Genomic DNA, 27,231 nt, shown 5'->3' with positions numbered 1-27,231 from the left:
CAATGGTTTCACAGTCTAGAGGAGAACCTGACAGAACTACGTATAGGGTTAGTTATGACAGCAATGATGTCATTTACTGACTCAGATGCCCTACACATAAATCTATACATAACATTGCGTAGCACAGTGGAGCAGGTGGGAACCCCAACACTAACACACATCTGGCTTGCCTTGCACTGGAGCTTCTTGGAGCTCTCAGCAGCAGCCACATACAGTCATTATAAGCCTTTGTGAGTCGTCTGATGCTGCCTCACTGGTACTGAGCACATGCTAAATTGCGACACAGCATGTTCCCTTGAGCATACAGCTTCCGACGCTGTCTATATATGTCTGTGTCATCAGAGAGGTCATTTGAGATTATATGGCCCAAATATTTAATCTCACAGCAGACACTAAAGGTAGTGCCGGAGAGATAGAAGTCAGGAAAGGTTAACTGTCTGTCTTCCCTGCTTCGGACAATCATCAGTATCATCAGTTTTAATATAAAAAATCACACCCAGTGTGAAGTGGGCGGTGTGGTCACAGTGGTCATCACAGTGATGGAAGTTCACTTAAAGAAAAGTAATATTGTGGACCAACCATTGTACACCCCTAACTTTAAAAAAAACTAAAATGTGTTTTTTTTAAGAAAAAAACATAAATGTGTTTTTTTTAAGTGCATAGTCCTATTTATAGGGCTATGCACATGTGTCATGTTTCACTAGCCAATCACAGTCCTGAATAGACTGTGATTGGCCAATCACGGTGCAGGGTTAGGGGGGTACACTGGTGGCCAATCACAGCGCAGGGTTGGGGGGGTGCAATCGATGTCGATGTCCAAACCTCACATATACAAAAAATGAAGAAAAAAATATATAATAGATTCAAACTCTAAATGTATGTTAAAGGGGGATTTGGTTCATGAAGCATCTACTATATGTAAGACCACGGCCATTTCAGCCTAACTGAATGTTCCGGCATTTGAATTTTCTCCTAGATTGACACAATTTGGTACACATGATCTCTTGTGTCATGTGATAATTTTAAATCAAACAGCTTGTCAATATTGTTTTGCTATCATTGGCTTTCTAACACTGAGGCGTCTATTTTTACAAAAATAAATTCAAGGCAAATAATCATGAATCAAGAATACATTTTCCAGCTGACCCTGCACTCTTTTTGGGTGATTTGGCTATTTTTGGTGAAAAGACAGTAAAGGGAAAAAACTAGTGAAGTACGGACCCAACTCAGATTAAGTTGACTAGAGGGTTTAAGTGGTTAATTCCTTCAATAATATATTTGAACAACCAGATCACCTGAGAGACACGGCCAAGAGAAACAGATGACATTTTATTTCACTTCTATGTGACCCATACCTTGTTTACTAAATAACTCAAAAAGACTGTAGTGGTACATTGTTAACAATATTACCCTCATCAATCTGTCTGTCCGCCTGTCTGTCTAATTGTTTTAGAGCCTTCCAAAGTTTTTCTGGGTCATTTTAGTTTTCCTCAATATTCTCAGGTAAGAAATTCCTTTTGGCATTTTTGATCATGCTGTTTACTATGTTACGTGGTCTTTTGCTCTTTACATGTAGTTGCCAGAGGTGGGGACTTGGACTCGAGACTCGAGACTCGACTTGACTTGAAGTCCCGATTTTGATGACTTTAGACTTGCTTGACCAAATCAAAAATAGACTTGGACTTGCTTGGGACTTGAATGCCAAAGACTTGAGACTTGACTTGACTTGAACGCTAAGGACTTGAGACTTGACTTGACTTGAGCCCTCTTGACTTAAAAATTCAAGTCTTTTCAAGTCACTTTCAAGTCACTTAAGCAAGCCAAAAATGTTTAAAAAGTGTGCATCAACTATGATGTTATTAGTCAGAAATCCCGGCCGTCAGTGACACCTAGTGTAGTGTTGCCAAAGCTGCTTATTTACCCTAACTTTTGGACAAACTTTGGCTTGTTTTTGGCTTGTTTTTGGAAGTCGGTTCGCTTGTTTCTCTCCCGATACTTGGCAACACTGGCCCACATGTTGCACGTTACCAAACAAACAACACACCGGCTTCACTCCTGCCGTAGCTGCTGGAACTGAAGCCAGGTGGAATAAAATGTCAACTCCAGCAGTTATAGCTTTCGGTTTTAAAGATTACAAGGTGGAAGACAAGACGAGAAAAGCAGTATGCAAGGCAAGACCTATACTTCACATTAACATTACGGCGTGCTAAGAGCAAACTACAGTATAACCAGTGGTGGAAAGTAACTAAGGACATTTACTCAAGTACTTTACTTAAGTACAATTTTGACTTATTTTTTACTTTACTGAAGTATTTGCAATTTTCAGTACTTTATTTCTACATTACAGTCATTTAGCAGACGCTTTTATCCAAAGCGACTTACAGTAAGTGCATTCAACATAGGTAGGGAACAAAACTACTAATCACCAGAAGTCCTAAGTGCATTTTCTGCAAAAACAAGCAACCAAGAGTATACCTAGCGCTAAGGTAAAAGTGCAATATATCAGCTACCTACTTCTACTCAACTACATACATATCAGAGGCAGATATTAGCCTACTTTTACTCCACTACAATTATTTGAAAACTTTAGGTACCAGTTACTTTGTAGATTTTGGTTATTAATACAAAACATACATTGACCACTTCAGCGCTATATACATTTCCTCTTCTACCCCGGATTTTAACGCGGTTTCCAGTGCAAGTGCTGAAATTTCACCATTGTGATAATAGAGCCTGCCTGCTTGATCAGAGGATACACTGAATTTGTGTCAGATCCTGTGTCTAGGTGAGACATGGCCTTTGACATTATCTAAATGTCTCAATAGAAGAGCAGGGAGACAAAATACAACCACCCTGATTGTATAAGTTATATTGTAGTAACGTACTCTACCATACAGATTGTACAAAATTACATTATATTCATTAAAAAGGGCCCTTTTAAACCCTGTCCTCAAGGAGGAAATTAAAAGTACAGTATCTGCGTTCTGTTGGCCTGGAAGAAACCTTGTTTTAAAACAAATGCAAATTGTGAAAAATGCTCATGATTTATGAAAATCTTTATCACACCTCTATTTCTATATTTTAAATAGTTTTAGTCCTGCAGCTGTAGTCCCTTTTCTTTTCTTTAACAAAAAATATCATATTTGAATTAACATTTTGACTTGTTTGGGACTTGAAACAAAAGGTTAGGACTTGTGTGGGACTCAAAACAAAAGGTTAGGACTTGTTTGGGACTTGAAACAAAAGGTTAGGACTTGTAACAAAAGGTTAGGACTTGTGTGGGACTCGAACCAAAATGCTAAGGACTTGTGTGGGACTCGAAACAAAAAGCTGAGAACTTGGACTTGACTTGGGACTTGGCTGTGTTGACTTGGACTTGACTCGGGACTTGAGAGCAAAGACTTGAGACTCGACTTGGACTTGCAACATAGGGACTTTGTCCCACCTCTGGTAGTTGCACATTACTGTTTTTCCTGTATGCAGAGTAGCTTTTTTTTCTGAGTTTGATAGCATTCAGGATTTCTATGCATCCATGCATCAGTAGGTTCAGTATGGGCTTTGACCCTTACCACTTTTATGGGTGCTCTGCTATCAAGAACAGACACAAATGCAGCTTTAAAAGAAGACCCGGGGCCTGTTCCTCAAAAGGTGAATTAGAGCTAAAGCCTGGCTTTACCACCTATCCTGGCTTAATTTAGCCAGGATTAGAGCTGAGTCGGTTCCTCAAAAGGTGAATTATCTTGAAGATTAGTTTAGCCAGTTCACCCTGGCTAAGTTTAGCCTTATCCGATTCCTCAAAAGAGAATTGAAGCAAGCCTAGCTTAGTTACCATGGCAATTTAGCTGTGAAGTTAGCCTGGTCAGGAGCAGGCTAACAGCCAAGCTTACTTAATCCAGTGCCTTGTTCTTCAAGTTTTTCCACAGTTAATTCAAAACATGTGTTTGTATATGGACTCATTTTAATGACCTTGCATTCAAATAAAATCAAATAAATACAATAAGATATAATCAATTTAATTATATTACTGAAATAGTGTGTGACCATGAATCATAATTGTTTCACAATGACCCATGTGATATGTCATTGTCACTCTGTTAACACTATAGTTCATATTGTTGTTAGATGTTTGATAATATATTAAATTTTTTCTAAAATATTATAAAAAATGTCTAACACATACACATACATATACATATACATATATATATATATATAAATAAATATATTTAAATATATATATAAATTATTAGTTACAGGTTTAAAGGAGCCTCTTTGTCAATAAGGAGCATATTTTAAATTATCGATTTCTAGTCAATGGAGAAATTATTTTGTATTTCTTGTCCACCTTTGGAGTTACATCATGATTGCAAGGTAACTACACAACCCAAATCTCTACCAAAGTGGTCTTGCAAATGTATGTGGGGTTATTGCGTGTCTCGTCCCGTCCCCCGTTCATCCCGTCGCGGTCAACCCCCCGTCCCCCCGTCCCGTCCCCCCGTCCCGTCCTGTCCGTCCGTCATGTTGCCCGTCCGTTGCAAACACACACACACACACACGCACACGCACACACACACACACACACACACACACACACACACACACACTCTGTGTGTGCTTGCAATACTTTGCCACGCTTTCTCCCTGGATCTATTTATTGCGTTTCCTTTTCTGTTGATAACATGTTTCACTTCCTCATATGCTTGCATGAGCTGCTGCTGTTCGGCCACAGAGAAAAACGCTGCTCGAGTTGTTCCCCGCTGCCATGATTGGTCAAGTTCAAGGAATCTGCGCTCGAGTTCATGGTCTTTTATAGAAATACGTCGCCGGCGAATCGCCGCCCATTCAGCCTGGCTTCAATATCCTGGCTGGACACAGCCTGGCTTGACATAGCCTAGCTCGACAAAGTTGCTCCTTTTCAGCCTGGCTTGGCGTCTGAGGAACGGAATAAACGAGGCTTTTCGGACCCGACTTTGTCAAGCCTGGATTTGGCTTAAGGCCAGGCTTTTTTAATTCACCTTTTGAGGAACAGGCCCCAGGCGTCCTCGGCCGATGCACACTTTAAACATTGGACCAGTCCATTTTCTCCGGAGATGTTGTTAGAGCTTCATTAGAGTAGTGTTTCATTCTTCTGTATATGATTGTGTTAACTACAGTTTCATGAATTTTACGAGTGCAGAAAATGATATTGTGATCACTTAAGGTCACTAGGTCTATGATGGTGTGAGTAGGGCATACCCTTGTATACTGAGTTATCAGCTGGGTAAGGCTATGCAGGCTACAAAACTTGTGTGTCTTTACAAAGAATGTTTGTGTTGTAATCTCCAATTAAGAGCTGCCTATGCCTGTCACATACTCCTCAATTAAGTCACTTACATTTGTATCAAGGCAATAATTACTTGGAAATAAAATGTGTATTTTATTTTGAACAACACTGTGTATCAGTAAAAGGAGTAAGTTTGTGGAGCTGTTGCGATAATGAATTGAGGAGGTGTAGATCGATCTATGTCTTTAAAAACTTTAAAAATAATAATAATATAAACAAGTATAAACAGCTAGTGTGATCATGTATTATTTTGATTGTTATATAATGATATTGTATAATAATGAAAATAAAACAAAGAATAAAACAAAAAAATACAAAAATAATTACAAAAATAAAGTAAAAATAACAAATCATGTATTCACATGTATAACCATATATGTGAACATGCATTGTATTATATGAAGCCAAAACCTTTGTCCTGTTTTTTCTGTATTCTTTTTTTCTTCTCCTTTTAATTTTACTTTTTTGAGAATTAAATTGTTTTTCTTTAATTGTCATGGATGTATTTTATGTTGAAAGGGTAGGCAATATAAGCTATGTAGCTTCAGCCTATACCTTTTTTTGGTCACAACTATGTCATGTATTATTGCTGCTGTTGTTTTTAGAAAATAGAGCATATTGTTTGCATAGTGTACAAATGACCAAAAATAAAAACCTGCAAAGTGAAGTGAAGTGATAGTGGCAATACAATTTCACAGTTTTAGTACAGAGAATCAAACTGATGAGCTGCAGTTTATAATTATTGCTATTTGCCCTTTACAGACTCTGAATCTATATAGACAGTGTAGTTGAATTATAATTTTATATAATTGTGTTATTGTCCCATACTCCATCCTCAAGGATTCCCCCTGGGATCCACCATCCAGTCCAAGACCAAGGGAGTCTGGATGTGGTGTGTGCCTCACCCCAAAAAGGCTCACCATACTCTGGTGTTGCTGGATACAGAGGGACTGGGAGACGTTGAGAAGGTAAGATGTTCTTTTGTTTCATGTTCAAACCACATTACATTGTGTAATTATACAAATAATTAAAGGATTATTACCCTACAAGGCATAGTACTTCTACTTTTACCAAAGTCGTTTTTTACACAAATAACCATACTTCTACTTAACCCATTTAGACCGGGAAAGAATTTCTTTAGCTATTAAAAAATAGCAGATATACAAGCTCATAGCGCGGCACCGAGTGCCGCGCTATGAGCTTGTAGATCTACTATTTTTTAGAAGAAGAAAACGTGAAAATGTGTGCAAATCTTTGAATATATATACCGTATACACTTTCAACTCAAATCTTTGCTTCTGAGGAAGTCCCTGGAACAAAATATTTTGAGATGGGGGTCCGCGACTCAATACATTTCATTTATATATATATAGCAACATAAGTTTAAAAAAATTAACTGATTTCAAATAAAAAAAACATTTGTAGAAATTCATCCCCAGAAGCAAAGATTTAGGTTTAAAAAAAGGAGTTGCACACATTTTCAAAAAATAAATAAATGCTGATCTACAATCTCTCTTGAGCTATGAGCTATGAGCTATGAGCTATGAGCTTGTATATCTGTTTTTTTTTTTTAATTGCCAAAGAAATCTGAAAATTAAACAGATGTGTTCCCGGTCTTAATGGGTTAAGTAAAGAATGTGAGTACTTTTCCCATCTCTAACAGTGGAGCTCAAAATGGAAAGACAAAGAATGTGTCATTGCATCCAAAGTGGTGTAGTGTTTCACTTGTGCTAACTCGAATGCTACTGAAAGAGCAGTTTATCCCGTAATTCTGTAATTCTTCAGATGACAGCCAAATCAAATCTCATCGTGTTTAAAATAACTCCACATATTATCTGAGGCTGTCTCTGTCCGGCGTGTTCGCCTCTCACTCACCTCACCTCACGCCACTCTGCACACTAAAACCCTCAGTGTTAATTTATACATTTTTAACTCCGAAAAGTGTAAGCTAATTGTAACCAAATGGACTGACGGCCGTCACATCTCTGTCTGTCGGCACCTCTGCGCTGTAACCAAGTGGACCATTTTGCCGTTGATGTTATCCAAGGATAATCGGTGACGTGTTACAAAGGCACTTCCGTATAGTCTACTAGTGGTCTATTTGTCGGGATGACGTCACAAACATGACTTATGGAGATATGGTAATTCTGCCTCAGAGCTGCGCTGTTGAATTAGAACAGAATGTCAGCAGTTTCACAAGTTTTGTAATAAGTTATCAAACCAGGAAAAGTACATTCAAAGTGAAACAAACCTGGATATTTTGTCAAGGACTTAAGGAGGATTGTATCAACAACATCAACATAATAAGCATTACACTTTGACAACATGTTAGACGCTCAGCTCATCTGGTGAGATATTATTATTACATGCTTTCTGTCGCTAACCAAATGAAGCGTTTGACCGCATTTGATGAGAAAACATGGGGATATTTTTTTTCTTCAGAAAAACATTTTGAAATCTTAAAGAGACATGTGTATATGTGACATATTTAGGGAAAATCAAGAAAGAGTTGCCCTCTACGATCTTCTTGACCCATGGTTACTTGAAATCAAAATGCTCGTTCTTGTGACTGGACCTGCAGTCCTGCAATTCTAGATGAAACATAAAAGGGTTATAAACTATGCACTGTATTTAACAACAGTGACTTAACTAACAAATGCAATGGTTTCACTTCTGGTTTCAGGGCGATACAAAGAATGACAACTGGATCTTTGCCATGGCAGTTCTGCTCAGCAGCACTCTGGTGTACAACAGCATGGGAACCATCGATAACAGAGCCCTGGAGAACCTTCAGTATCCTTCAAATCATTCCCTCATTATTCCCTCCTTTACCCAAATGTAATTATTGAGTCCATTAGTAAGTTGTTTTGGGAAATCTGTTGCAAAGGCTTAAAACATGTCTCCCAATCCCCACAAAAGTGCAAAGACAAAGAATAACCTTTAAAATAAATAATTAACCATGCTTGTGTTTAGAAGATGTCTTTTGGTATTATGAGTGTAACGGGAGGGTAGTAGCACCACAACTAATAAGATGCTTTCTAGCCTCAGAGAGTGTTTCAGGGACACAGTTTTCCCTCTAAAGGCCCTGACACAACAATCTGACCAAGGAGTCAAAATCAAGAGAAGGCACGCCTGGATAAGCTGAGGTTTGAACCGGGGAATGCCTGATTCACACATAGATGCTGTAACTCCTGGGCTACTGCATCCCCAAATTGAATTTGTGTGAAAGAAGCCCATGTAATTAACAAATTATTATTGGAAACAGCTGGGCAGAATTTTGTAATTTCACTCACTGTTGCTTAGCTTCTAATGGCAGATTTCAAACTGGTAACTTGGGAGCACTCGTACCTGCTGACAGCTCTTTTACCGAGTGCACGGATCTAAAAGTATTCCAGTAAAATCACCACCAGCACTCAATGAACTTCCTTATAGGATATTTTATTTTAACTAGATTTTCAGACCGATACGCGGCCTTCAAATCCAGTCCTATGATCAGAGCAATAGGCAAGACAAAAATAGCAAGACTCACCATCTCCGGTTTACTTCATGTATCTGTGGGAAGTAGGCGGACGCCTTTTTAGGAGATCGGAAGCAGATTGAAGTCTATTAATTCCAATGGAAGAGTGAACTTGAACACGGCTTTTGAACCATTATTTAACCCCATGGTCACTGAACTAAATATTGGACCCGATTGTCACAAACCACAATATATCATATTATATATAATATACAATATACGGTATATTGTATATTGTATATTACTAGAGTCTCGGGGCGCTACGCGCCCCTCGCCCCTATCCGCTGCGTGGGGCTTTGTGTTTGTTGGTCCCTACGTGTCCCTCTGTCTGTGTCCGTGTTGCTGCAGCACAGAGTGGCGAGTAGAGATGGGATTGATGGCTCTTTTAAGGGAGGGGGATCTTGGGCATCCGTTCCTTTCAAAGAGGCGTTGTGAAGACTGGCTCGTTTATGGCTCAGGTGTATATTATAGATACTTTAAAATATATATATATATATGTATTTATATGTGGTAATAGTGGCCCTCATTTATCAACGCGGTGCAGCCCAAATAATGGGCGTACGGCGAGATCACCGCACCTTTCGGCATTTATCAATATATCCTGACGTGGGCTTCATCCTACCGTAGGCTGAGATCTCACGTCTGGTCGAGACCAGTTGTTGACGTTGGCTGCGCCCGTTTATTCCATTCTAGACCTGCGGAGCAGCATTGTCTGACTGTCTGACAGGCATCTGGACACATAATCCACTCCTAAATGTATATCTACACTAATAAATAATCCCTGTGAAAATATAACATTTTATAAAGTAATTTAAACAAACTGCTTTAACAGTCATTCAGTTGCATTGGCTATTTTAAAATTGCAAGCTCAAAAACGGGTCGCATCGCGACGCGTTGTGAGCTTGTAGATCTGCTATTTTCAAATTATACAGCGCTTCTGCGAGCGCATTTTTGGAACTCCCGACGATCTTTTCATGGACAGTGAGGTGTACAAACTTACAGTAGCTTGTCCTATGTTATGGACTTATGTCATAGAGAGTTTTGAAGACTACAACCTGGCTGGGTTAAGGATATAAACCCGATGCTCCAATCTCTTATTAACGTGGTGGGACGGAATCAATGCCGCCCGTCCGAGTCTCACGGGGAATATCCTACATGACTGCTTGTGCACTGCTCGGTATGGGTTAAATAAATTAATATACAAACGTATTCCATTCATGGCGATGTGATTGGTATCATAATATGTCATTCATGTAGGCTACAAGCCTACGTGACAAAGATTGTACCGCTACGGATTACATGAAAGACACAGTTGGGCGTGTGTGTGTGTGTGTGTGTGTGTGTGAGGTATATTTCCCACTGCCTTAAAGGCTCTATTGAGTTGCCAACAACGCCATATTGCAGATAGTTTGATGTCCCAGTGGTGAGAATGAGTGGTTGTAGAATGAATGGAGTCATCACTAGTCAGTGAGGTATCTTGGCATCCGATTTATTGCATAAGTACAAACAGCTTCCTATGGGGACCCTGAGGTCCCCACCACACCACACAACAGCCTGCCGGCTGCTGAGTCACACACCGAGATAGCCACACTTTGGCACAGTCTATATAGCACTGAATAGGTGGGTGGGGGTCAGCCTCCAAAAGTTAGACCCCACGCAGACAAACAATAGATCACCCTCTGAGTTCCCTGATTCAATTTGCACCTGTATGAAGCAGGAAAGGGGGAAGGGAGACACATGCATAGAACCCAGGTAAACAACAAAAGGCAAAGCTAAGTGTATGTACCCCACCCGGCCCAGACCAACAGTCACCTCTTGAATCCACTCTTGTGTCTGACTGTAGGCTACTTGTAGACTTGTGAAGTTAAATAATGCTAACAAATGTGGATGTTATGTTATTAAATATACTACATTACCCCCCATGAGAGACATTAAACGTCTTTCACAAACACGTATATTTCAAAAGAACCACAAAGAACCGCCCCCCATGAAAAGCGACCGGAACACCAACCAGGAAAAAAATAAAACATTCAGGAAGACCAAAACAGCAAACAACATCATACAGAACAATGCACATACAAAAACCAAGATTACATAGTACAGCAACACGGTGAACTACATCAAATAGACAGAAAACTCATCCCAACGCCAGCACTCTTGTACACTCTGTACCCTGTGCCCAGCCCAGCAGCCTTGGGACAGTCAATCCTATTAGGTATTCCCCAATTCCAATTAGCGTGCAGGATCCTCCTGTTAACCTTTAAACTCTGGGAAAAATGTTATACACAATGTGAAGTAGCAATATGTAAGGTGACTTATTATCTCCAAAATCACACCCCCGCAAAATAGGCACTTGAGCCCCAAAGTCGCGTGATTGTGACTGATGGAGCTGCATTCTTATTGTAAGATCACTTAGTAACCCACAACCATTAAAATAGGCCCGTTCAGCCCCCAAGTTACATGATTGTGGATAATGGAATTGTATTGTTATTGTAAGGTGACTTAAACTTTCAGCGCATCAATCTCTTACATCAATCTCAGCCGCAGACTCAACGAAAATAAAAAAATCCACATTTAATCCCAGAGACCAGAAAGTAAAAAAATACCCTTGCATCACTTCCACCATGGCCGCCAAACGCCCCACAGGTTAACCCACCATTATCACAAAAATACAATCCCAGGTCCCATATGCGCAGCGTCCTGCTCGATAATGTCTCTCTTGCAGTCCCCCCAATGTCATCTTCTCACCCCAGCCGTGTTGCCCAGTCAACAGATAGCTGTATTTTCACAACAGAGCGCTCCACGGGCGATCGCAGGCGACAAGTTGTGCATCCAGACGAGTTGTACAGCCATCCTAGACCTAGTCATGACGTCCCCTCCTTGTAGATCCTCGAAAAGTTGTCGTCATGTCGTGCCGATGTCCATGATCACCTACACAGTGGACCCCCCACGTCTCAGGAAGAGAACGTGATCCGTACACCCACCGCAAGGCAAAACTCAGACATCACCGCCCGCCGCCGCATGTCCTTTCGACGCCTGGCTCAGTATCCCTGGAGACTCGCGCCCCCAAAAAAACAAACCAACGCGACTGCCGACTTAACGCCATATGAGGTATATTTCCCACTGCCTTAAAGGCTCTATTGAGTTGCCAACAACGCCATATTGCAGATAGTTTGATGTCCCAGTGGTGAGAATGAGTGGTTGTAGAATGAATGGAGTCATCACTAGTCAGTGAGGTATCTTGGCATCCGATTTATTGCATAAGTACAAACAGCTTCCTATGGGGACCCTGAGGTCCCCACCACACCACACAACAGCCTGCCGGCTGCTGAGTCACACACCGAGATAGCCACACTTTGGCACAGTCTATATAGCACTGAATAGGTGGGTGGGGGTCAGCCTCCAAAAGTTAGACCCCACACAGACAAACAATAGATCACCCTCTGAGTTCCCTGATTCAATTTGCACCTGTATGAAGCAGGAAAGGGGGAAGGGAGACACATGCATAGAACCCAGGTAAACAACAAAAGGCAAAGCTAAGTGTATGTACCCCACCCGGCCCAGACCAACAGTCACCTCTTGAATCCACTCTTGTGTCTGACTGTAGGCTACTTGTAGACTTGTGAAGTTAAATAATGCTAACAAATGTGGATGTTATGTTATTAAATATACTACATGTGTGTGTGTGAGTGAGAGAGAGAGAGAGAGAGAGATGCGTGTGTGTGTGTGTGTGTGTGTGTGACTTGACAGGCAGCGAGGCCAGGCGAGCCGGCCAAACTCTTTCTTTTCGGTTCTTCATGTCGTAAAATCGGGGTGTTTCCAGAATATTTAAGGGCGTGTTATTTAAATGACGCTCGTTTTCAGACGTGAGATTTATCAAAGCTCCGACCTGATGTACACCAGGATTGGCTGTGTAGGATTTGTTGATAAATGTGACTTCGACGTTGGTGTACGGCCGAATATATGGAAAAATATAAGCCGGTTTATACGCTCCGCACAGGCTTGTTGTGGGCTAGTTGACATAGCGTCCACCTCGCTCCTTGTGCTGGTCGCAATTAATTATGCTCCGAGGAGGCAAATGTGTTGTGAGCAATGAAAAGTAGCCACCCGTAAATTAATCACGCACGTTGTGGCTTGTCTTGTAGTGACATGTGATATGTTGTTGTTGTGTTTAGTCCAAAACAACCAAATTAGTGGCGACGGGAAATGAATGCTAACGGAAGACGGGACTTTTGTCTAATGTATTATAGGGATATTATTCCCAAGATGTTCATACTAAAATGGCTTTTTTAAGAGAGACAAATCAGGAGAAAATTTACTTTATTATCTACCTTCTTTTCTTTTCTTTCTTTTCAGATGCAGTCTAGTTAAGCCATTTCTAAAGACATTCTGAAATATACAAATAATCACTTAAAAGCATATGAAAATGACCAAAATAGGAACATAAACGGTACACTGTCTAATGTAACTAAATACATATTGTCTTAAAAACTATACTACCTTACAGTATCCACGTGTCCCCTTCTGTTCAGAAAATCCATTCTAAATGATAAACTATAATTGATCAAAAACAGCCAACTTCTCATCCTTGTTTCTAATGTTACTTTTATGTTCTGATATATTGATCTTCAGATCTCTTTTCGTTTTACCTACGTATCAATTCAAAGGAACTTTATTGGCATGAGAAAACATAATGTTTACATTGCCAAAGCAAGTGTCAAAATATAATAAAAATTAAAGCTGCAAGCAGCGATAAACGGGGCCGAGGCATGAAAGGCAAAAAGCAATATGCAACAATAGCACAATAAGATGTAGAAACAGAATAGATTGAACTTGAGACAAAGTAGCCCATGCAACTAACAATGAGCAGTCTCAACAGCTGAGCAGAGTGCTGAGGGATTGTGGCTAGCAATCCAGGGTTAAGAACCTTACTCATGGACACCTCAACCCATGGCCATAGACAAGAATCGAACCCTCAACCTTCGGACTCACAGGCTGTCGCACTAGTGACTAGAGCCCCTGTTTCACTAACACTAAGATCAGTGGTTCACAAAGCATTTACCAATAGAGAAATGTGATGTCTCCTCTGTACCAAAACTAGTGAAAGTAGCCGATATAAAGCTCACAAAGCGTTGCTATCCAAAAAGTTGTGAGAGTGTAGATCGGCTAGTTTCACAACGAAGTACGTCATACATTGAAAAAACATATACTCTCAAATAAGCATTTCATGTTATCTTTAACAATTGCTCATGCATTAATTGATACAATCATGTTGTGTGCGATACAATTTAAATGAAGTCTGCATGCGGTGAGGCTTGATCCGGCGATCTTGTGATGAAGAGGCAGATGCTGAAGCGAGAAGCCATTGGAGCAACAGACCTGAACTTGTGAAAAAGGAGCTCAAACAGATGACACAGTTTCACACAAATTGCTCAGAAATCCTGGGTTTAAGTGTTTTTCTATCTGCTCAAAATTGCAGACAATCTAAGGGTGGAGCTTACTGGTCAAAGTAGAAAGTCTTGTGCACATTGCTCAAAAATCCCAGGAGGAGTTTGATTTTAACTGCTTTTATATAATTCAAAATAGTAGGAGATCTAAAGTTCAGAGGTCAAAAGTCAGACCACGAAGGTTGTTCGGCATGAGGAGAAGCATGTGTGTATCGAAGTTTCATGGCTGTAGGTCAAACAGGGCATGAGTTGTACCTGTTCAAAGTTTGCATTTTTCAATTGATTGCGATAGCGCCACCCTTTGGCCAATGGTTGTGAGTTTTGTGCCTTGGCCGTTTGGCATAGCCCTCTACCATATTGCCGATTTTCGTAAAAAGTTACCGCACGGTTAGGCTGTGACAGAAAAAACGGCGGAAGAATAATAATGATAAGGAAAGTGTAGAGATGCAACAATTAAAAATGGGGAAAGTATGTACAGTTGGAGGGGGTACAGCATGGTGTTAAACAGAGCTATGTCACGTGTCGTTATATGCATGTTATATATACAGGGTATAAAGCTTTTTGACACAAATAGCAGCAATCTTTTGCAGTCACTTTGGGACAAATAGCAGCATTTCTTCTCAAAACTATTTAAATAGTATACAAAAAAAGCCCCAGATGTAAAATGTGTTTAAAGGTAGCAGCTCTGTTTATATGTGCAGTAGGTCTAGAGGTCTACTCGGGACGCGCAATGTTTAATAGTTTGGGTGGTTGTATTCCATTGGCTAACCTTCTTTTATCGCAACAGTTCACAAATCTTGCTGCTGTGTTTGCACATTGTTGTATTTCTCCCAGTGAAATGGGATTGTTTTGTCGTTGGTCATGTTTTCAAACTCACGTTGGGTATGTAATCTGTGGGAGGTATGTGTCTCTGATATCTTGGTATAGTGGGCAGGTGGTTTGAAAGTGTAGCTCTGGGGCACGGTGGCGCAGTCGGTAACGCTGTCGCCTCACAGCTAGAAGGTCCTGGGTTCGATCGCCGCCGGGGACGTTGTGGGCGCTGGGGGAGTGTCTTCTCCTCCGTGTCATCAGCGCCCATACTCTAGGTGGGGTTGGCAAAAGGGCCTACTCTGTGTGGAGTTTGCATGTTCTCCCCATGTCTCCTAGGGTAGTTAATAACCTCACAAAAACATGAAGTAATCCTGGTCGCTATACCGCCTCTCCCATGACAGCTGGGGCGCCTGATGGAGGGGAAGGGAACTGGTTGGAATAACGTGTTCCTTCCACGCACTACGTCCTACCAGGGAAACTCCCCCCGTCAGGTGACAAGAAGGTCAGTTGGCTCTCATGCACTGAAAGAGGCATGAGCTCGGCCCTGGGCTCCCTAGGCTGGGGGAGCACCGGGTGAAAAAGGGTTACAAAATCGTCGGATTAAAAAAAAAGGAAAGAAAAGAAAGAAAGTGTAGCTCTGTTTCCATCACATTTTTTGTGCAGTGGGTGCATAGTCTGTCTTCCCTTGGGTGCGGGGTCTGTCTGTGGCGGCCTGTCTGTATATCTAGTCAAGGCTTTCCTAAGTTTTGGGTCGTTCACCATGCTCAGGTATTCTGTCAATGTATATTCTCTTTCTAGTGCTAAGTAGCATTCCATTTTTAGATAACAAAGGCCACATGGACATTTTAACAGATATTTAGTTTTGCAGGAAACTATTGAACCGTAGGTCGTGTAATCAAAATCTTTACCCCCTGGATTCCTTGGATCATGACACAACTTGCTTATACAGTATAGGCCCTTTGTGCCACACTAGATTTTCCACCATGTTGAGTTCCATTCCAATTTGCTGTAACTGCCTTACAAAGTGTGTGGGCCCTGGGGAGGTAATCCGAGGAGCAAACCTTTCTAGTGTGTTATGAATTTTCTAAATTTCCTGCTGCTTTCCCCGAGCGCTAAATATGACCACCTCGACAGCCATCAGCTGGGTGAAGCTGAAACTGAATTTCCCTTGTGACAACAACAATAATAATAATAATAATAATAATAATAATAATAATAATAATAATAATAATAATAATAATAATTTCATATTTTAGGCCTAAAGGCAATGCCTATTTTTTCTCAACTTCTTAGAGTGTTATACTTAGAGGGCACTCCAAACATCCACTGTGGCAATATGAAGCCGACATTCGGTCACTATGGTGATAAAATCCATAAACCTAATTACAATTCTACAATCCATGTTGTGTAGATGAAGTACAACATTTTCTGACACAAGTTTGAAATCTGCCATTACAAGCAACATAATTCAAAGATACATTACATGAATACCACAATCCCTCAGCACTCTGCTCAACTGTTTCCAATGTTCATCCGCTGAATGCATGGGCTTATTTGTCTATTCAGTTTATATGGCTTATTGCACATATTGCATTAATTGCATTTTGCATATACAGTAGCATATTTCTGGGATCCTGTTATTGCTGTTGCAGCTATATTATTTCTTGTTTTTATTGTCTCCGCCAGGCCGAAAGGCATGGCGAGAGAGTATGTTTTACCCCCTGTCCGTCTGTCCGTCCGTCCGTCCGTCCGTCTGTGACCAGCTAATCTCCGCCACCGTCGCCTTGATCGCAGCAAAACTCTGCACACACACTCCCTGGATGCCAATTCCGAACTTCTGCCCCACATTTTTCACATGGGCCTTTTATAGCACCATCTTTATAGCACCATCAGGAGAACAATTTGTGCAAAACATATTTTTTGACAGTACTCCTACCCATTTTGTCATTTAGTCATTAAACAAAACGGGTCTTTCAGATTTTTCATATTCCATCCTGATTGGCTAAAAATGGCTTCCAAAGTTTGCAGGAGTACTCCGTTTTGAACAAAATGCCTCAAATCATGAACACAGCATGCAAGTTCCGTGAAATTTTGCACGCATATTTCCACTATGCCGAGGAAGAAATGGCACTTGAACATTTTCAAATCAGCCTCATGGTGGCGCTATAACAGGCCGATTCATGTTAGTATCTATAACTGCACCGATCTGTGTAAAACTTTGTATGCGCACTCCCTAGAGGTCAAGGAAAAACCTTTGCCCTGCATTTTTCACATCTGCCTTTTATAGTGCCACCAGGAGGCCGACTTATGTAAAACAAGAAAGAAATGACTTGAAGTCATATTCTACCAGGTGCTGTGTGTGTGTGTGTGTGTGTGTGTGTGTGTGTGTGTGTGTGTGTGTGTGTGTGTGTGTGTGTGTGTGTGAGGCACAAGTACAGGTCATGTTGTACTTGCCCACAGGTCTTGCCCACTTGTCCGAAGAGTAAATCATCCATTATAAAAGGATAAGTAACATTTTGTTAACCGTTCAATGTAACGTGTATGTTTTACTTTCTACGTGCGAATTCTGGGGCTGTGCGAAGAAAAATGGCATACCTCAATGAGACCATTTATTTTATTTAGAAAGTGCTAGCCTAATCACTGTCATTCAAGCAAAAATGTATAGGACTATAGCCTACCTATTGTGGTACGAAACATAAATCCTTCTGCAGTGAATTACAATATTAGAATTGTGCTGAATGGAAGATTGAAGAAAAAAAAAATGTGTTACTGACTTATAAAGATCCAAGCATCAAAATGTTGTTGGAACTTGTACCACAGATTGTTCTACATACACAGTAAATGATGTAATGGAGAAAATAAAATATTAAGCAAGAAAATGAAATGGACAATAATAAATAAATAAAATTAGCCTACAGATATACAGTTTTAGGAATACTCTAATACAGGGGTCTTCAACGTGTTCAGGCCAAGGACCCCCTAGCTGAGAGAGAGATGAAGTAGGGACCCCCTCTATATTGTATGAAATTGTGCTTGCAGATTAAACTTTTTTTGTTCCAACTTGGTCTGCTCTGGCAAAAATAGCCGATCTACAAGCTCAGTTGTGTTTGTGGATCTGCTATTTTTGGCTAAAGTTCTCCACAGAAATAGGATGCTAGTGGTTATTGTAAAACTCTGTACTCTGAGGACCCCCTAGGGGTCCCGGACCCCCTGTTGAAGACCCCTGGTCAAATAAGGGACTTGTCTTAGACAGGCATGTAGAGAAGGGCACTTCAGAGTTAAATTTACACTGAGCTTATTGAGAGTTGACAAGTGTCTATTGTGATGAGCGTGTGGAACGGCTGTTGTAAATCACAGATGATTAGTAGATGCTGCGCTTTCAAACTGGCCTACTTTTTATGACTAAATGACTTTATGACTCTCAGCCCCTCGATCTGTCCCTTAGAGGCAGAATGAACGGCACTGTGTTGTGTTAGCATGTAGCTAACGCATCAGCACAGACAGACAGTTGAATGCGACGTTGCCTTCAGAAGGAAAACAACAACAAACATATAGGCTAGAATTGCGGATGGGATGCATGCAGGCGTTGTGAGCTTGTAGATAAGCTGTTTTCAACTGAGCTGGTGTGTGCGTGACTGCGTGTGCGTGTGTGTGTGTGTGTGTGTGAGGAACTACGGAGAGGGGTAGACGAGCGGAGCTGTTCAGACGATCTGCAAGACCACAACGCGTCGCTGATGGAAGCGGTGTGGGCTTGTAGGTCAGCTCATTTGTGTTGCTTGTGCTAGACAGGGGAGGGGGCGTATGATCCCATAGCATGGGAGTACGGCCTGTCTCCCCATTGGCTTAAAGGACAGACACAAAGCCAGGACAGCCAATGACAAATAGGTGTCGCATAGGTGTCTAATACGGTGTCTAATACATGTCAAGTGTCCCAGCCTGTCTATAGACCCGGCGCTCTTCGAGCACCTGGTAAAAAAAAAAATTATATTACTCCTTCCGATTTTATCCAAATTTCACGCAAATCGGTATACATGATCTCCATAGTCCGAGGAGCACTTTTTCTAGTTTAATTATTTTTTTACTCCATTGCATACAGCATTATGACTTTTTATTATCTTGTTGTATGTTTGTGTTAGCATAGTCTGTGTGGAACATGTCCCATTAACATTTCACTGCTCGTACCTGTATGAGTAAGTGACAAATAAATCCATCTTGGCCCGTAGAGACACACGGCCGGAAGCGGAAGGCCTACAAATCCACGCCCACTTTTGACACTCGGGGTCCGTTAGAACGATGAACTGCAGCTCTCAATGCAATCTCTATGAGAGGCATTGTAAAATACTGTCATTTCACTGGTTAACTACTGAGGCTGTAGCGATTTTTTTTGTGTTCTAATAATCTGTCCCATTTGTTTAATTCGTCCTTTTTAATGTCCCATATCTTTCATCTCGATATACTACCCACAATATACTATAATATACTCCATCAGTATGTCAAAACCGCTAGCATCGGAGATCCAGAGTTTAAGTGGTCGCATGGTATATACGTCACGGACGCATCCGTTGAGGTTTTCAATACCCAGAAAACTGGCGAAAGTGGACGTTTTCAATAGGTTTTGGTCATTATCTCTGGAACAGAAGGTCCAATCTGCTCAGTTCAAAGCTTGTTGGATGCGTGACTTTGAGGACATTAAGCACGCAATGACACATTTTCGGGTTTTTTTTTTTTTTTTAGGGGAGGCGAGGTCTTAGTTGGGCAGGCGACCGCCTCTCCTGCCTCTACAGTGGGTACGCCACTGGTCGGCGCTCGGCGCTCGTAAAGACAGTGATGTCACTGAAATCCGACAACTTGTCTGTCTGCTGTCTACCCTCTGCTGTGTTAACATTATGGGTAACTCGTTAAAGTGGCAAATTAAATGTGAAACACATCAACTATTAAGAAAACAAGAAGATATGTTGACAAAGACACTCCATACATTTGGAAACATATTTTTATTTAAATCAATATCGTCTTCAGTTAATGCAGGATCATTTTAAAAGTAGGCTAACTTTCATATCCTCTCATAGGGAATGCATTGGCAGCTGCAGTTCATCGTTCTAACGGACCTCGAGTAGCGGCGCTGTCTCAAAAGTGGGCGTGAAATTTGTAGTCCCCGTGTGTCTCTATAGAGACTGCCTCAAATCTTTCAGTAATTATCCTGTGTTCCCATTCAGTAAGGATCCGTTCACTGGTCCATTGAGTGAACTGGATCATTAGTGAATGGTCTTGTCCTTCCGTTTTTTTATTTTTTTTTTATTTAGAGTAGCCAATAATTTTTTACCCCCTTTTTCTCCCCAATTCGTCGTTTTGCCAATTAATTCCTCCCCACACATATTTCTGTGTTGTCACTGCTGTTGTATCCTACTGACGCACCTGCCAGTGAGGAGCTTCCACCCGGAGAATGTAGAATCTTTGTACTTTGTCCCACCCAACACTCCCCACTGACAGGTGCCCACCCTCCCCGCCCGGCGTCCCTCCCCCGAACACGGGCCAATTGTGCATAGACGCCAGACAAAGCCGGTTGCACCACGATGGATTCGAACCCACAACCTCCGTGCTGGTGGGCAGGGACTTTACCACTGCGCCACCAGAGAGCACCTTCATTGACTTTAGTTAATACATTTATGCATTTGCACCTGAACTGACAGAAAGGACCTTTTCAGTAAGTGAGACCTAGTTCATTTTGTTAACCCAAAATAACTAGTACGTTAGAGCGAGTTGTTCACGACTTAGACAACACTATCAGCAAATCAGAAAAGCACCATGGCCTGATTATCAGCTGTAGTCTGTGCGTTGTGTGCAGGAGCAACAATTAACACCTTTAACAATCTCCCAATTGAATCTTTAATAATCACGACAAGTCAGTTTGGTGTGTCAGGGCCAGTATTCACTACTAAAGCTTCATCATAGGTCATGTAATTATTTTTGTTTTTTCAGAGGTTCACATTTGTATCCTGGAAGTACATTTTGTAGCATTTAAGTATATCCCTGCTTATGCAACTGTCCTGTGAAAAGGTTAAGAAACTTTGTTATCCTCAACGCCACAACTTACAGCTATGTGACGACACTGACAGAACATATCAAAATCAAGTCCGAAACAGATGATGATCAAACATACGTGTGTTTCCTTCCCTCCTTTGTGTGGACTGTGCGAGATTTCTCCCTCCAATTGGAGCTGGATGGGAAACCCATAACAGCAGATGCGTACCTAGAAAATGCTCTCAAGCCGAAACCAGGTTTTCATGACAATTTATTTGGATACAGTCTATGTTTCAGTAATTTAATCTAGCCAGTAATGCTCATGCACATTTACAGTACACTAAAAGTTATTGTCTTTTGTATGTGTTTCATTGTTTCAAAGGTGAAGTGAATGAGCAGTACAACCAGCCCCGTAACTGCCTTCGTAAGTTCTTTTTGCCTCGTGCGTGCTTTGTGTTTGAGAGACCAGGAAACAAGAATACACTGATACGACTGGAGGAAATGACCGACGCTGACCTGGAACCAGAGTTTGTCCAACAGGCCAAAGACTTCACCGAACACATCTACACTAAATCTGACCCCAAGACCCTTGATGCCGGTCAAAAGGTCACTGGCAGTTGTAAGTGGGATTCTAAAAAGCACAGCCACTCAATGCAATTTCAATTAGAAATCAGTGAAAACTGTCTCTGTTCACTTTCAAACAAACCCGGATGTAAACAAACATGTCTCCGTGGAAAGACGAGTTCTCTTCTTTCCACCGGAAGAATAACATTGTAACCGATGTAAGCGATCGTCCGTTCTGTAGTTATCGGCAGTTGAATATAGCTTGTTTTCACCAAGAACGCAGTCTGTGAAAAGAAAGCGTAATCACTAAGAACATGATGAGGACGTAATATTACGTCTTTGGCAGTCAATGTGTTAAGAATGTATTTAATTTTGTCTTGTTTTTGATGAAATAATGCTATTTGAGGCGATGCATTTTTTTCCAAATAGTCATGGTGCTTTTTAATTGATCATTTTGTATTTTATCCTAGAACCTTTAAAGTACTGCACTATGCAAGAAGCATTTTACTTCATTTTATGATTATGACTGTATAGTAAAAATCCATACCAATGCAGGGATTCTTTACATTATACTTTAAAGCTGCAATCTGTAATATTTATGTTCTCTCCGGGATTCAAACCTGAACATCCCACACAAGCACTAACAATTCTACTGCTGAGCTAAGACAGAAAGCCCACATGGATAGGGGAGATCTTACGGTTTAAGATTCATGCAATACCACTTGTCAACCAGTAAGTGTCCACACTGACCACAGGATCTAAATGTAATAGAAGAGTAGAAGAGTATTGTATTAACACATTCTACCATACAGATGGTTAAATAACATTTTATTCTAACAAAATAAGTCATGGATTGCAGATTTTATATTCTTAATATTTCTCAGCTTGATTTGTAGCCTGAATTTGCAATATCTGACTTTTGCCTGCTAGCATCACCATTGTCCCTTCCACAGTGCTTGGTAAACTGGCAGACACATACGTGAATGCCATCCGTAGTGGAGATATTCCCTGTCTAGAGAATGCTGTGGTGGCGCTGTCTGAGATTGAGAACGCCAAAGCTGTGGAACAGGCCCTGGACCACTATGTACAGAAAATGAAATCTGTACACTACCCCACCAACACCGAGGAGGAGCTGTCTGCAGTCCATCAATCCAGTGAGAGAGAGGCAGTGGCCATTTTCATGAAATATTCATTCAGAGATAAAGACCAGAATTATCAGAACAAGCTTGTGGTATGTTGTAGATTATTATTCATTATTTTCACATCTGGTGACACAATCACATGGGCCGGCCGCTGCTATAAGCAATATAAGCGGTCGCTTAGGGCCACAACCACTAGGGGGGGCCACATAAGAAAAATAAAAAAAATCATATTGTAATTATGTCATGTATCTCCTATCCAACAACTAGCGTTATTATTTTAATATTCAATAATAATAAAAAATCACACCCAGTGTGAAGTGGGCGGTGTGGTCATCACAGTGGTCATCACAGTGATGGAAGCTCACTTAATTTTTTTTTTTTTTTTTTTAAAGTGCATAGTCCTTTTTATAGGTTATTAATTTCATCATGTGTCTCGCTAGCCAATCACAGTGCTGAATAGAGTCAGCCAATAGAGTCAGCCAATCACAGTAGGCCTACAGCTAGGGGTGTACTAATGTAGGGGTGTACTAATGTATGAGCCAATCACAGTACAGCGAAGGGTGTACTAATGAGGTGTCCCAACCCCACTTATAGGGGCGGCTACACCGCCCAAAAATATCTCATGACATAATGATTTTTAAATGGGGGTGTTTGGGGGGGGGGGGGGGGGGACCCAAAAAAATCTTGCTTAGGGCCACGAAAACCCTAGGGCCGGCCCTTACACATTACTTTTAAAATAGTCTAAGTCTAAACCTTAGTTGCATTCTGTGATCTTGAGTCTCTTGCTTATACTTTTCCTCTTGAGTTGTTTAACTGCTGCTTTCCCTATTTTTTATTTAGAAATGTATAATTTCTACCAGTTGTCTTTACCGCCATTTATCACTATGTGAGCCGCTTCCACATGTACTTAAAATGATAATAATTTACGCTCTAAACTGAATTAAAGGTGGACTCTGTAATGCTGTTAAACAGCATATTTTTCAAATCCCCCTATTAGTGGTGCTATAGGGAATAGCAGTGGTGGCCATTTTGTGGTTCCATCAATCCAGAGCCCATTCTTTTTTCCCGTAGAGATTTCCAAAACATATTTATATCAATTATTTTAAGCCTAGAATCAAGCCATCCAGGCTCCTGGTGAATCATGACGATTTGATTATGTGAAAACAAATAATTGAATATTTAATTATATGATATACTATATTCAATAAATACCCTTTGTTTTGCGTTTTTCTTTTTTCCCCCCACAGAATCAAATGTTTTGTAAAAAAAAGAATGGGCTCTGGATCGGTGGAATCTCAAAATGTCTGTCACTGCTATGCCGTATAATGGGGTGCTTCACAATTTAGGCCGCAGCCATTTGACTACATTTTTCGCCGTTTTGCGTTTTCTTCAAAACACACTTTTCTTTCTACTACTCCTACAAAATGTGTCCAAAACTCACACAAATCTGTACACATTATCTCTGAAGTCATGTGATTGAGATAATTCCAATTCGACTGGCTATGACTGCCTTCCAAAATGTGCAGGCCCGGCGGCCAGGCCTGGCGGAGACCTGCGCTCAAAGGAGCACACTTTTCTAGTTTATTCATTATATATTATGCTAAACTTTCAGTCATGGTCCTTTTACAAGACTCATCTAGCCAACTGGACCATGCAGTAAAAGCACAATAACTAGAGATAGCTGTAGCACACTGCAGATTAACCCATTAGGGAAGATATACATTTGCATTTGACCGCTATGTTTTTAGGCAGTACTTCTGGACCAATATAAACACATCTGTGAGAAAAACTGCCAGGAGTCCAGGAAGGCTTGTGAACTCATCATCAAACACATCTTTAAACCTCTGGAGGACAACCTGAGAAGTGGTCTCTACACAACCACTGGAGGATACTACCAGTTCTCCCAGGACCTCACCACGATGACTAATGAATACCAGCGTGAAAAAGGCAAAGGAGTGAAGGTAAGATGGACAGATGGATTCCTGCCTACTTTAGATGGATTGTTCTTCAATAATCTGATTCTGAGCTGAATACAATTTAACCATCAGTATTGGCGTGTGTGTGTGTGTGTGTGTGTGTGTGTGTGTGTGTGTGTGTGTGTGTGTGTGTGTGTGTTAAAGGCTGCAGAGGTACTGATGACATACCTGGATGAGAAGGCAGCAGTTGGCCAGACCATAATGGCAGCTGATAAACGCCTTTCTGAGGCAGAGCGGAAAGCAAAAGGTAAAATATACATTAGTTCAGTCAGTCCATCCCAAGATTGATTCATTGATTGAATATGTTATTAGGCAGAAATGTAAAAACAGCGCAAGTACAGTTAAAACACTTTGTCTAAAAGGTCCGTCCAAAAAAGTCCTTGCGGTCTTGTTTCCATTGAGGTTCTTGGTATTCAATTAATAAGCATATGAAGTAGCACCAAGCAGTTCAATATCACAAGTAAGACGCGCGAACGCGGGAAGCGAACGCAAACAAATTTAAATAAATATGAAAAAAAATATTTAAAAAAAAGTAACCAATAAAGAAATTAAAAAAAAATACCAAAAAATTCTGCGTTAAAATGAGCATCTTAGAAAAATAGAAATTCACAAAAAAAAAACTTTTAATGTTTTTGAACAATTCAACGAAGTGTTTGAAGTGCCTGTTTCACCCACTTCCGGGGGGCGGAGCCAAAATCCGAGCCCGAAGTATTTGTTCGTAGACCCCCACTTAGGGGGGGTAGAAAAAGTTTCGGAGCGATTCGGGCACTTTTCATTTAACATGGGGTTTCAATGGGGAGTTTTTAGGAGCCTTCTCCGGGGCGTGGCTTCCGGGGGAAGGGGCGGGCTTAAACGCAACCTTGACAGGTGTGTTCAGTTTTCAAAGACCTTTCATTTGATGTATGGTACGTCTAAATTGGACATTTACTTATCTCAGAGGAGCTGCACGCAGGCAGTGCACACAGACAGAGACACAGTGCACACAGAGACACAGAGACACAGAGAGAGAGAGACACAACCCGAGCACGGTTTCATAGTAAGCTCCACTTGCGCGGAGGCGCGCCTTCGGCGCGCCTCCTTCCGCTGCGTTCGCAATCACAAAAATACAGAAAAAGGAAAAAAAACACTATAAGTACAGAGTCTTAAAAAACAATGGGGGGGATGAGAGTCAAAGGAAGGGGGGGTCGTCTGTCTAGGGGAGAAGTGGTACTACCTTTTCTTTGTCTTTAGAAGGTTCCCTTTTTCTGTTTTCTTACAGAGGAGGAAGCAAAAAAGGCAGAGGCAGAGAGACAGGCACAGGTCGCAGAGGAGAATCTCCGCACCTCAGAGCAGCGGGAGGCTGACCTGAAGACAACCCAAGAGGAGAATATGAGACAGCTCATGGAGAAGATGGAAAGAGACGCTAAAGCAGCCCAAGAGCAACATGACAATATAAGGATTGTAAGTGATATGAATATTGAGTGCAGAATGTGTTTTCAATATGGTGTGATGTGTATGCTGTACCTCTGCTGTTAAGAATGTGTATCCTTCTTCCGCCTAAACCATCAGGGGTCGCCACAGTGGATCATCTGTTTCCATTTGCTTCTGTTCTCTGGATCTCCCTCGGTCACTCCAGCCACCTGCATGTCCTCTGTCACCTGCATGTCCTCTGTCACCTGCATGTCCTCTGTCACCTGCATGTCCTCTCTGTCCCCTGCATGTCCTCTGTCCCCTGCATGTCCTCTGTCCCCTGCATGTCCTCTATGTCACCTGCATGTCCTCTGTCCCCTGCATGTCCTCTCTGTCACCTGCATGTCCTCTCTGTCACCTGCACATCCTCTGTCACCTGCACGTCCTCTGTCACCAGCTGTATGTCCTCTGTCACCTGCATGTCCTCTGTCACCTGCATGTCCTCTGTCACCTGCATATCCTTTGTCACCAGCTGCATGTCCTCTCTCACCGGATCCATAAACCTCCTCTTTGGCCTTTCTCTTCTTCTCTAGCTTGGCATCTCCATCTTCAGCATCCTTCTCCCAATGTACCCCTTATCCTTGTTTAGAATGTGTATAATAATTTACAATGTGTATAATAATGTGTTATTTCAGGAGCTCGAGAAACAAGCGGAAAACAATCGAAAGGAGCGGGAACAGTTGATTGAACAACAGAGGCTAGCTGGAGAAAAGGATAAAAAGCAGTTTAGAAAACTGCAGGAGGCTTCAGATAAAAGGGATAAGGAATTGGCTGCCCAGTTAGCCGCTGTCCAATTAGCGGCATCGCAGGATAAACAGGAGATGCAGAATCAGAAACAGGTGATGGAGAGACAGCTGGCGGCAGCTAGCCAAAATCAGGGGGGGCAATGCATAATTTTGTAGTAAGTGTTTTTAACACTTTTTGTAGTTTGTTTAACCCATTTAGACCTGTTCCACTTATACGTTGTTATACCTAACCCAACCGG

At 41.3% G+C, this 27,231-nt stretch overlaps 1 protein-coding gene across 2 annotated transcripts in view; it reads left to right on the top strand.

Moving 5' to 3' along the window:
* The window catches only part of LOC308077641 (guanylate-binding protein 1-like), a 41,197-nt gene that overhangs the window by 10,688 nt on the left and 3,278 nt on the right, over positions 1–27,231 (top strand). The window contains exons 3-11 of one of the 2 annotated variants that reach the window (XM_080418455.1): positions 6,164–6,291; positions 8,007–8,116; positions 21,191–21,372; positions 21,498–21,734; positions 22,633–22,910; positions 24,570–24,782; positions 24,942–25,044; positions 26,056–26,237; positions 26,882–27,085. In XM_080418455.1, coding sequence (XP_080274581.1) covers positions 6,164–6,291; positions 8,007–8,116; positions 21,191–21,372; positions 21,498–21,734; positions 22,633–22,910; positions 24,570–24,782; positions 24,942–25,044; positions 26,056–26,237; positions 26,882–27,085 — 1,637 coding nt within the window. Of the gene's footprint in view, positions 1–6,163; positions 6,292–8,006; positions 8,117–21,190; positions 21,373–21,497; positions 21,735–22,632; positions 22,911–24,569; positions 24,783–24,941; positions 25,045–26,055; positions 26,238–26,881; positions 27,148–27,231 lie in introns of both variants that reach the window. The other variant, XM_080418456.1, reaches the window with a different exon arrangement.

This window comes from Gymnoscopelus braueri (genome assembly GCF_963280865.1).
Source record: "Gymnoscopelus braueri genome assembly, chromosome: 21".
NCBI classification, from domain to species: domain Eukaryota; kingdom Metazoa; phylum Chordata; class Actinopteri; order Myctophiformes; family Myctophidae; genus Gymnoscopelus; species Gymnoscopelus braueri.
The sequence above is the reverse complement of the archived record's forward strand: the minus strand, read 5'-3'. Positions and strand labels throughout refer to the sequence as shown.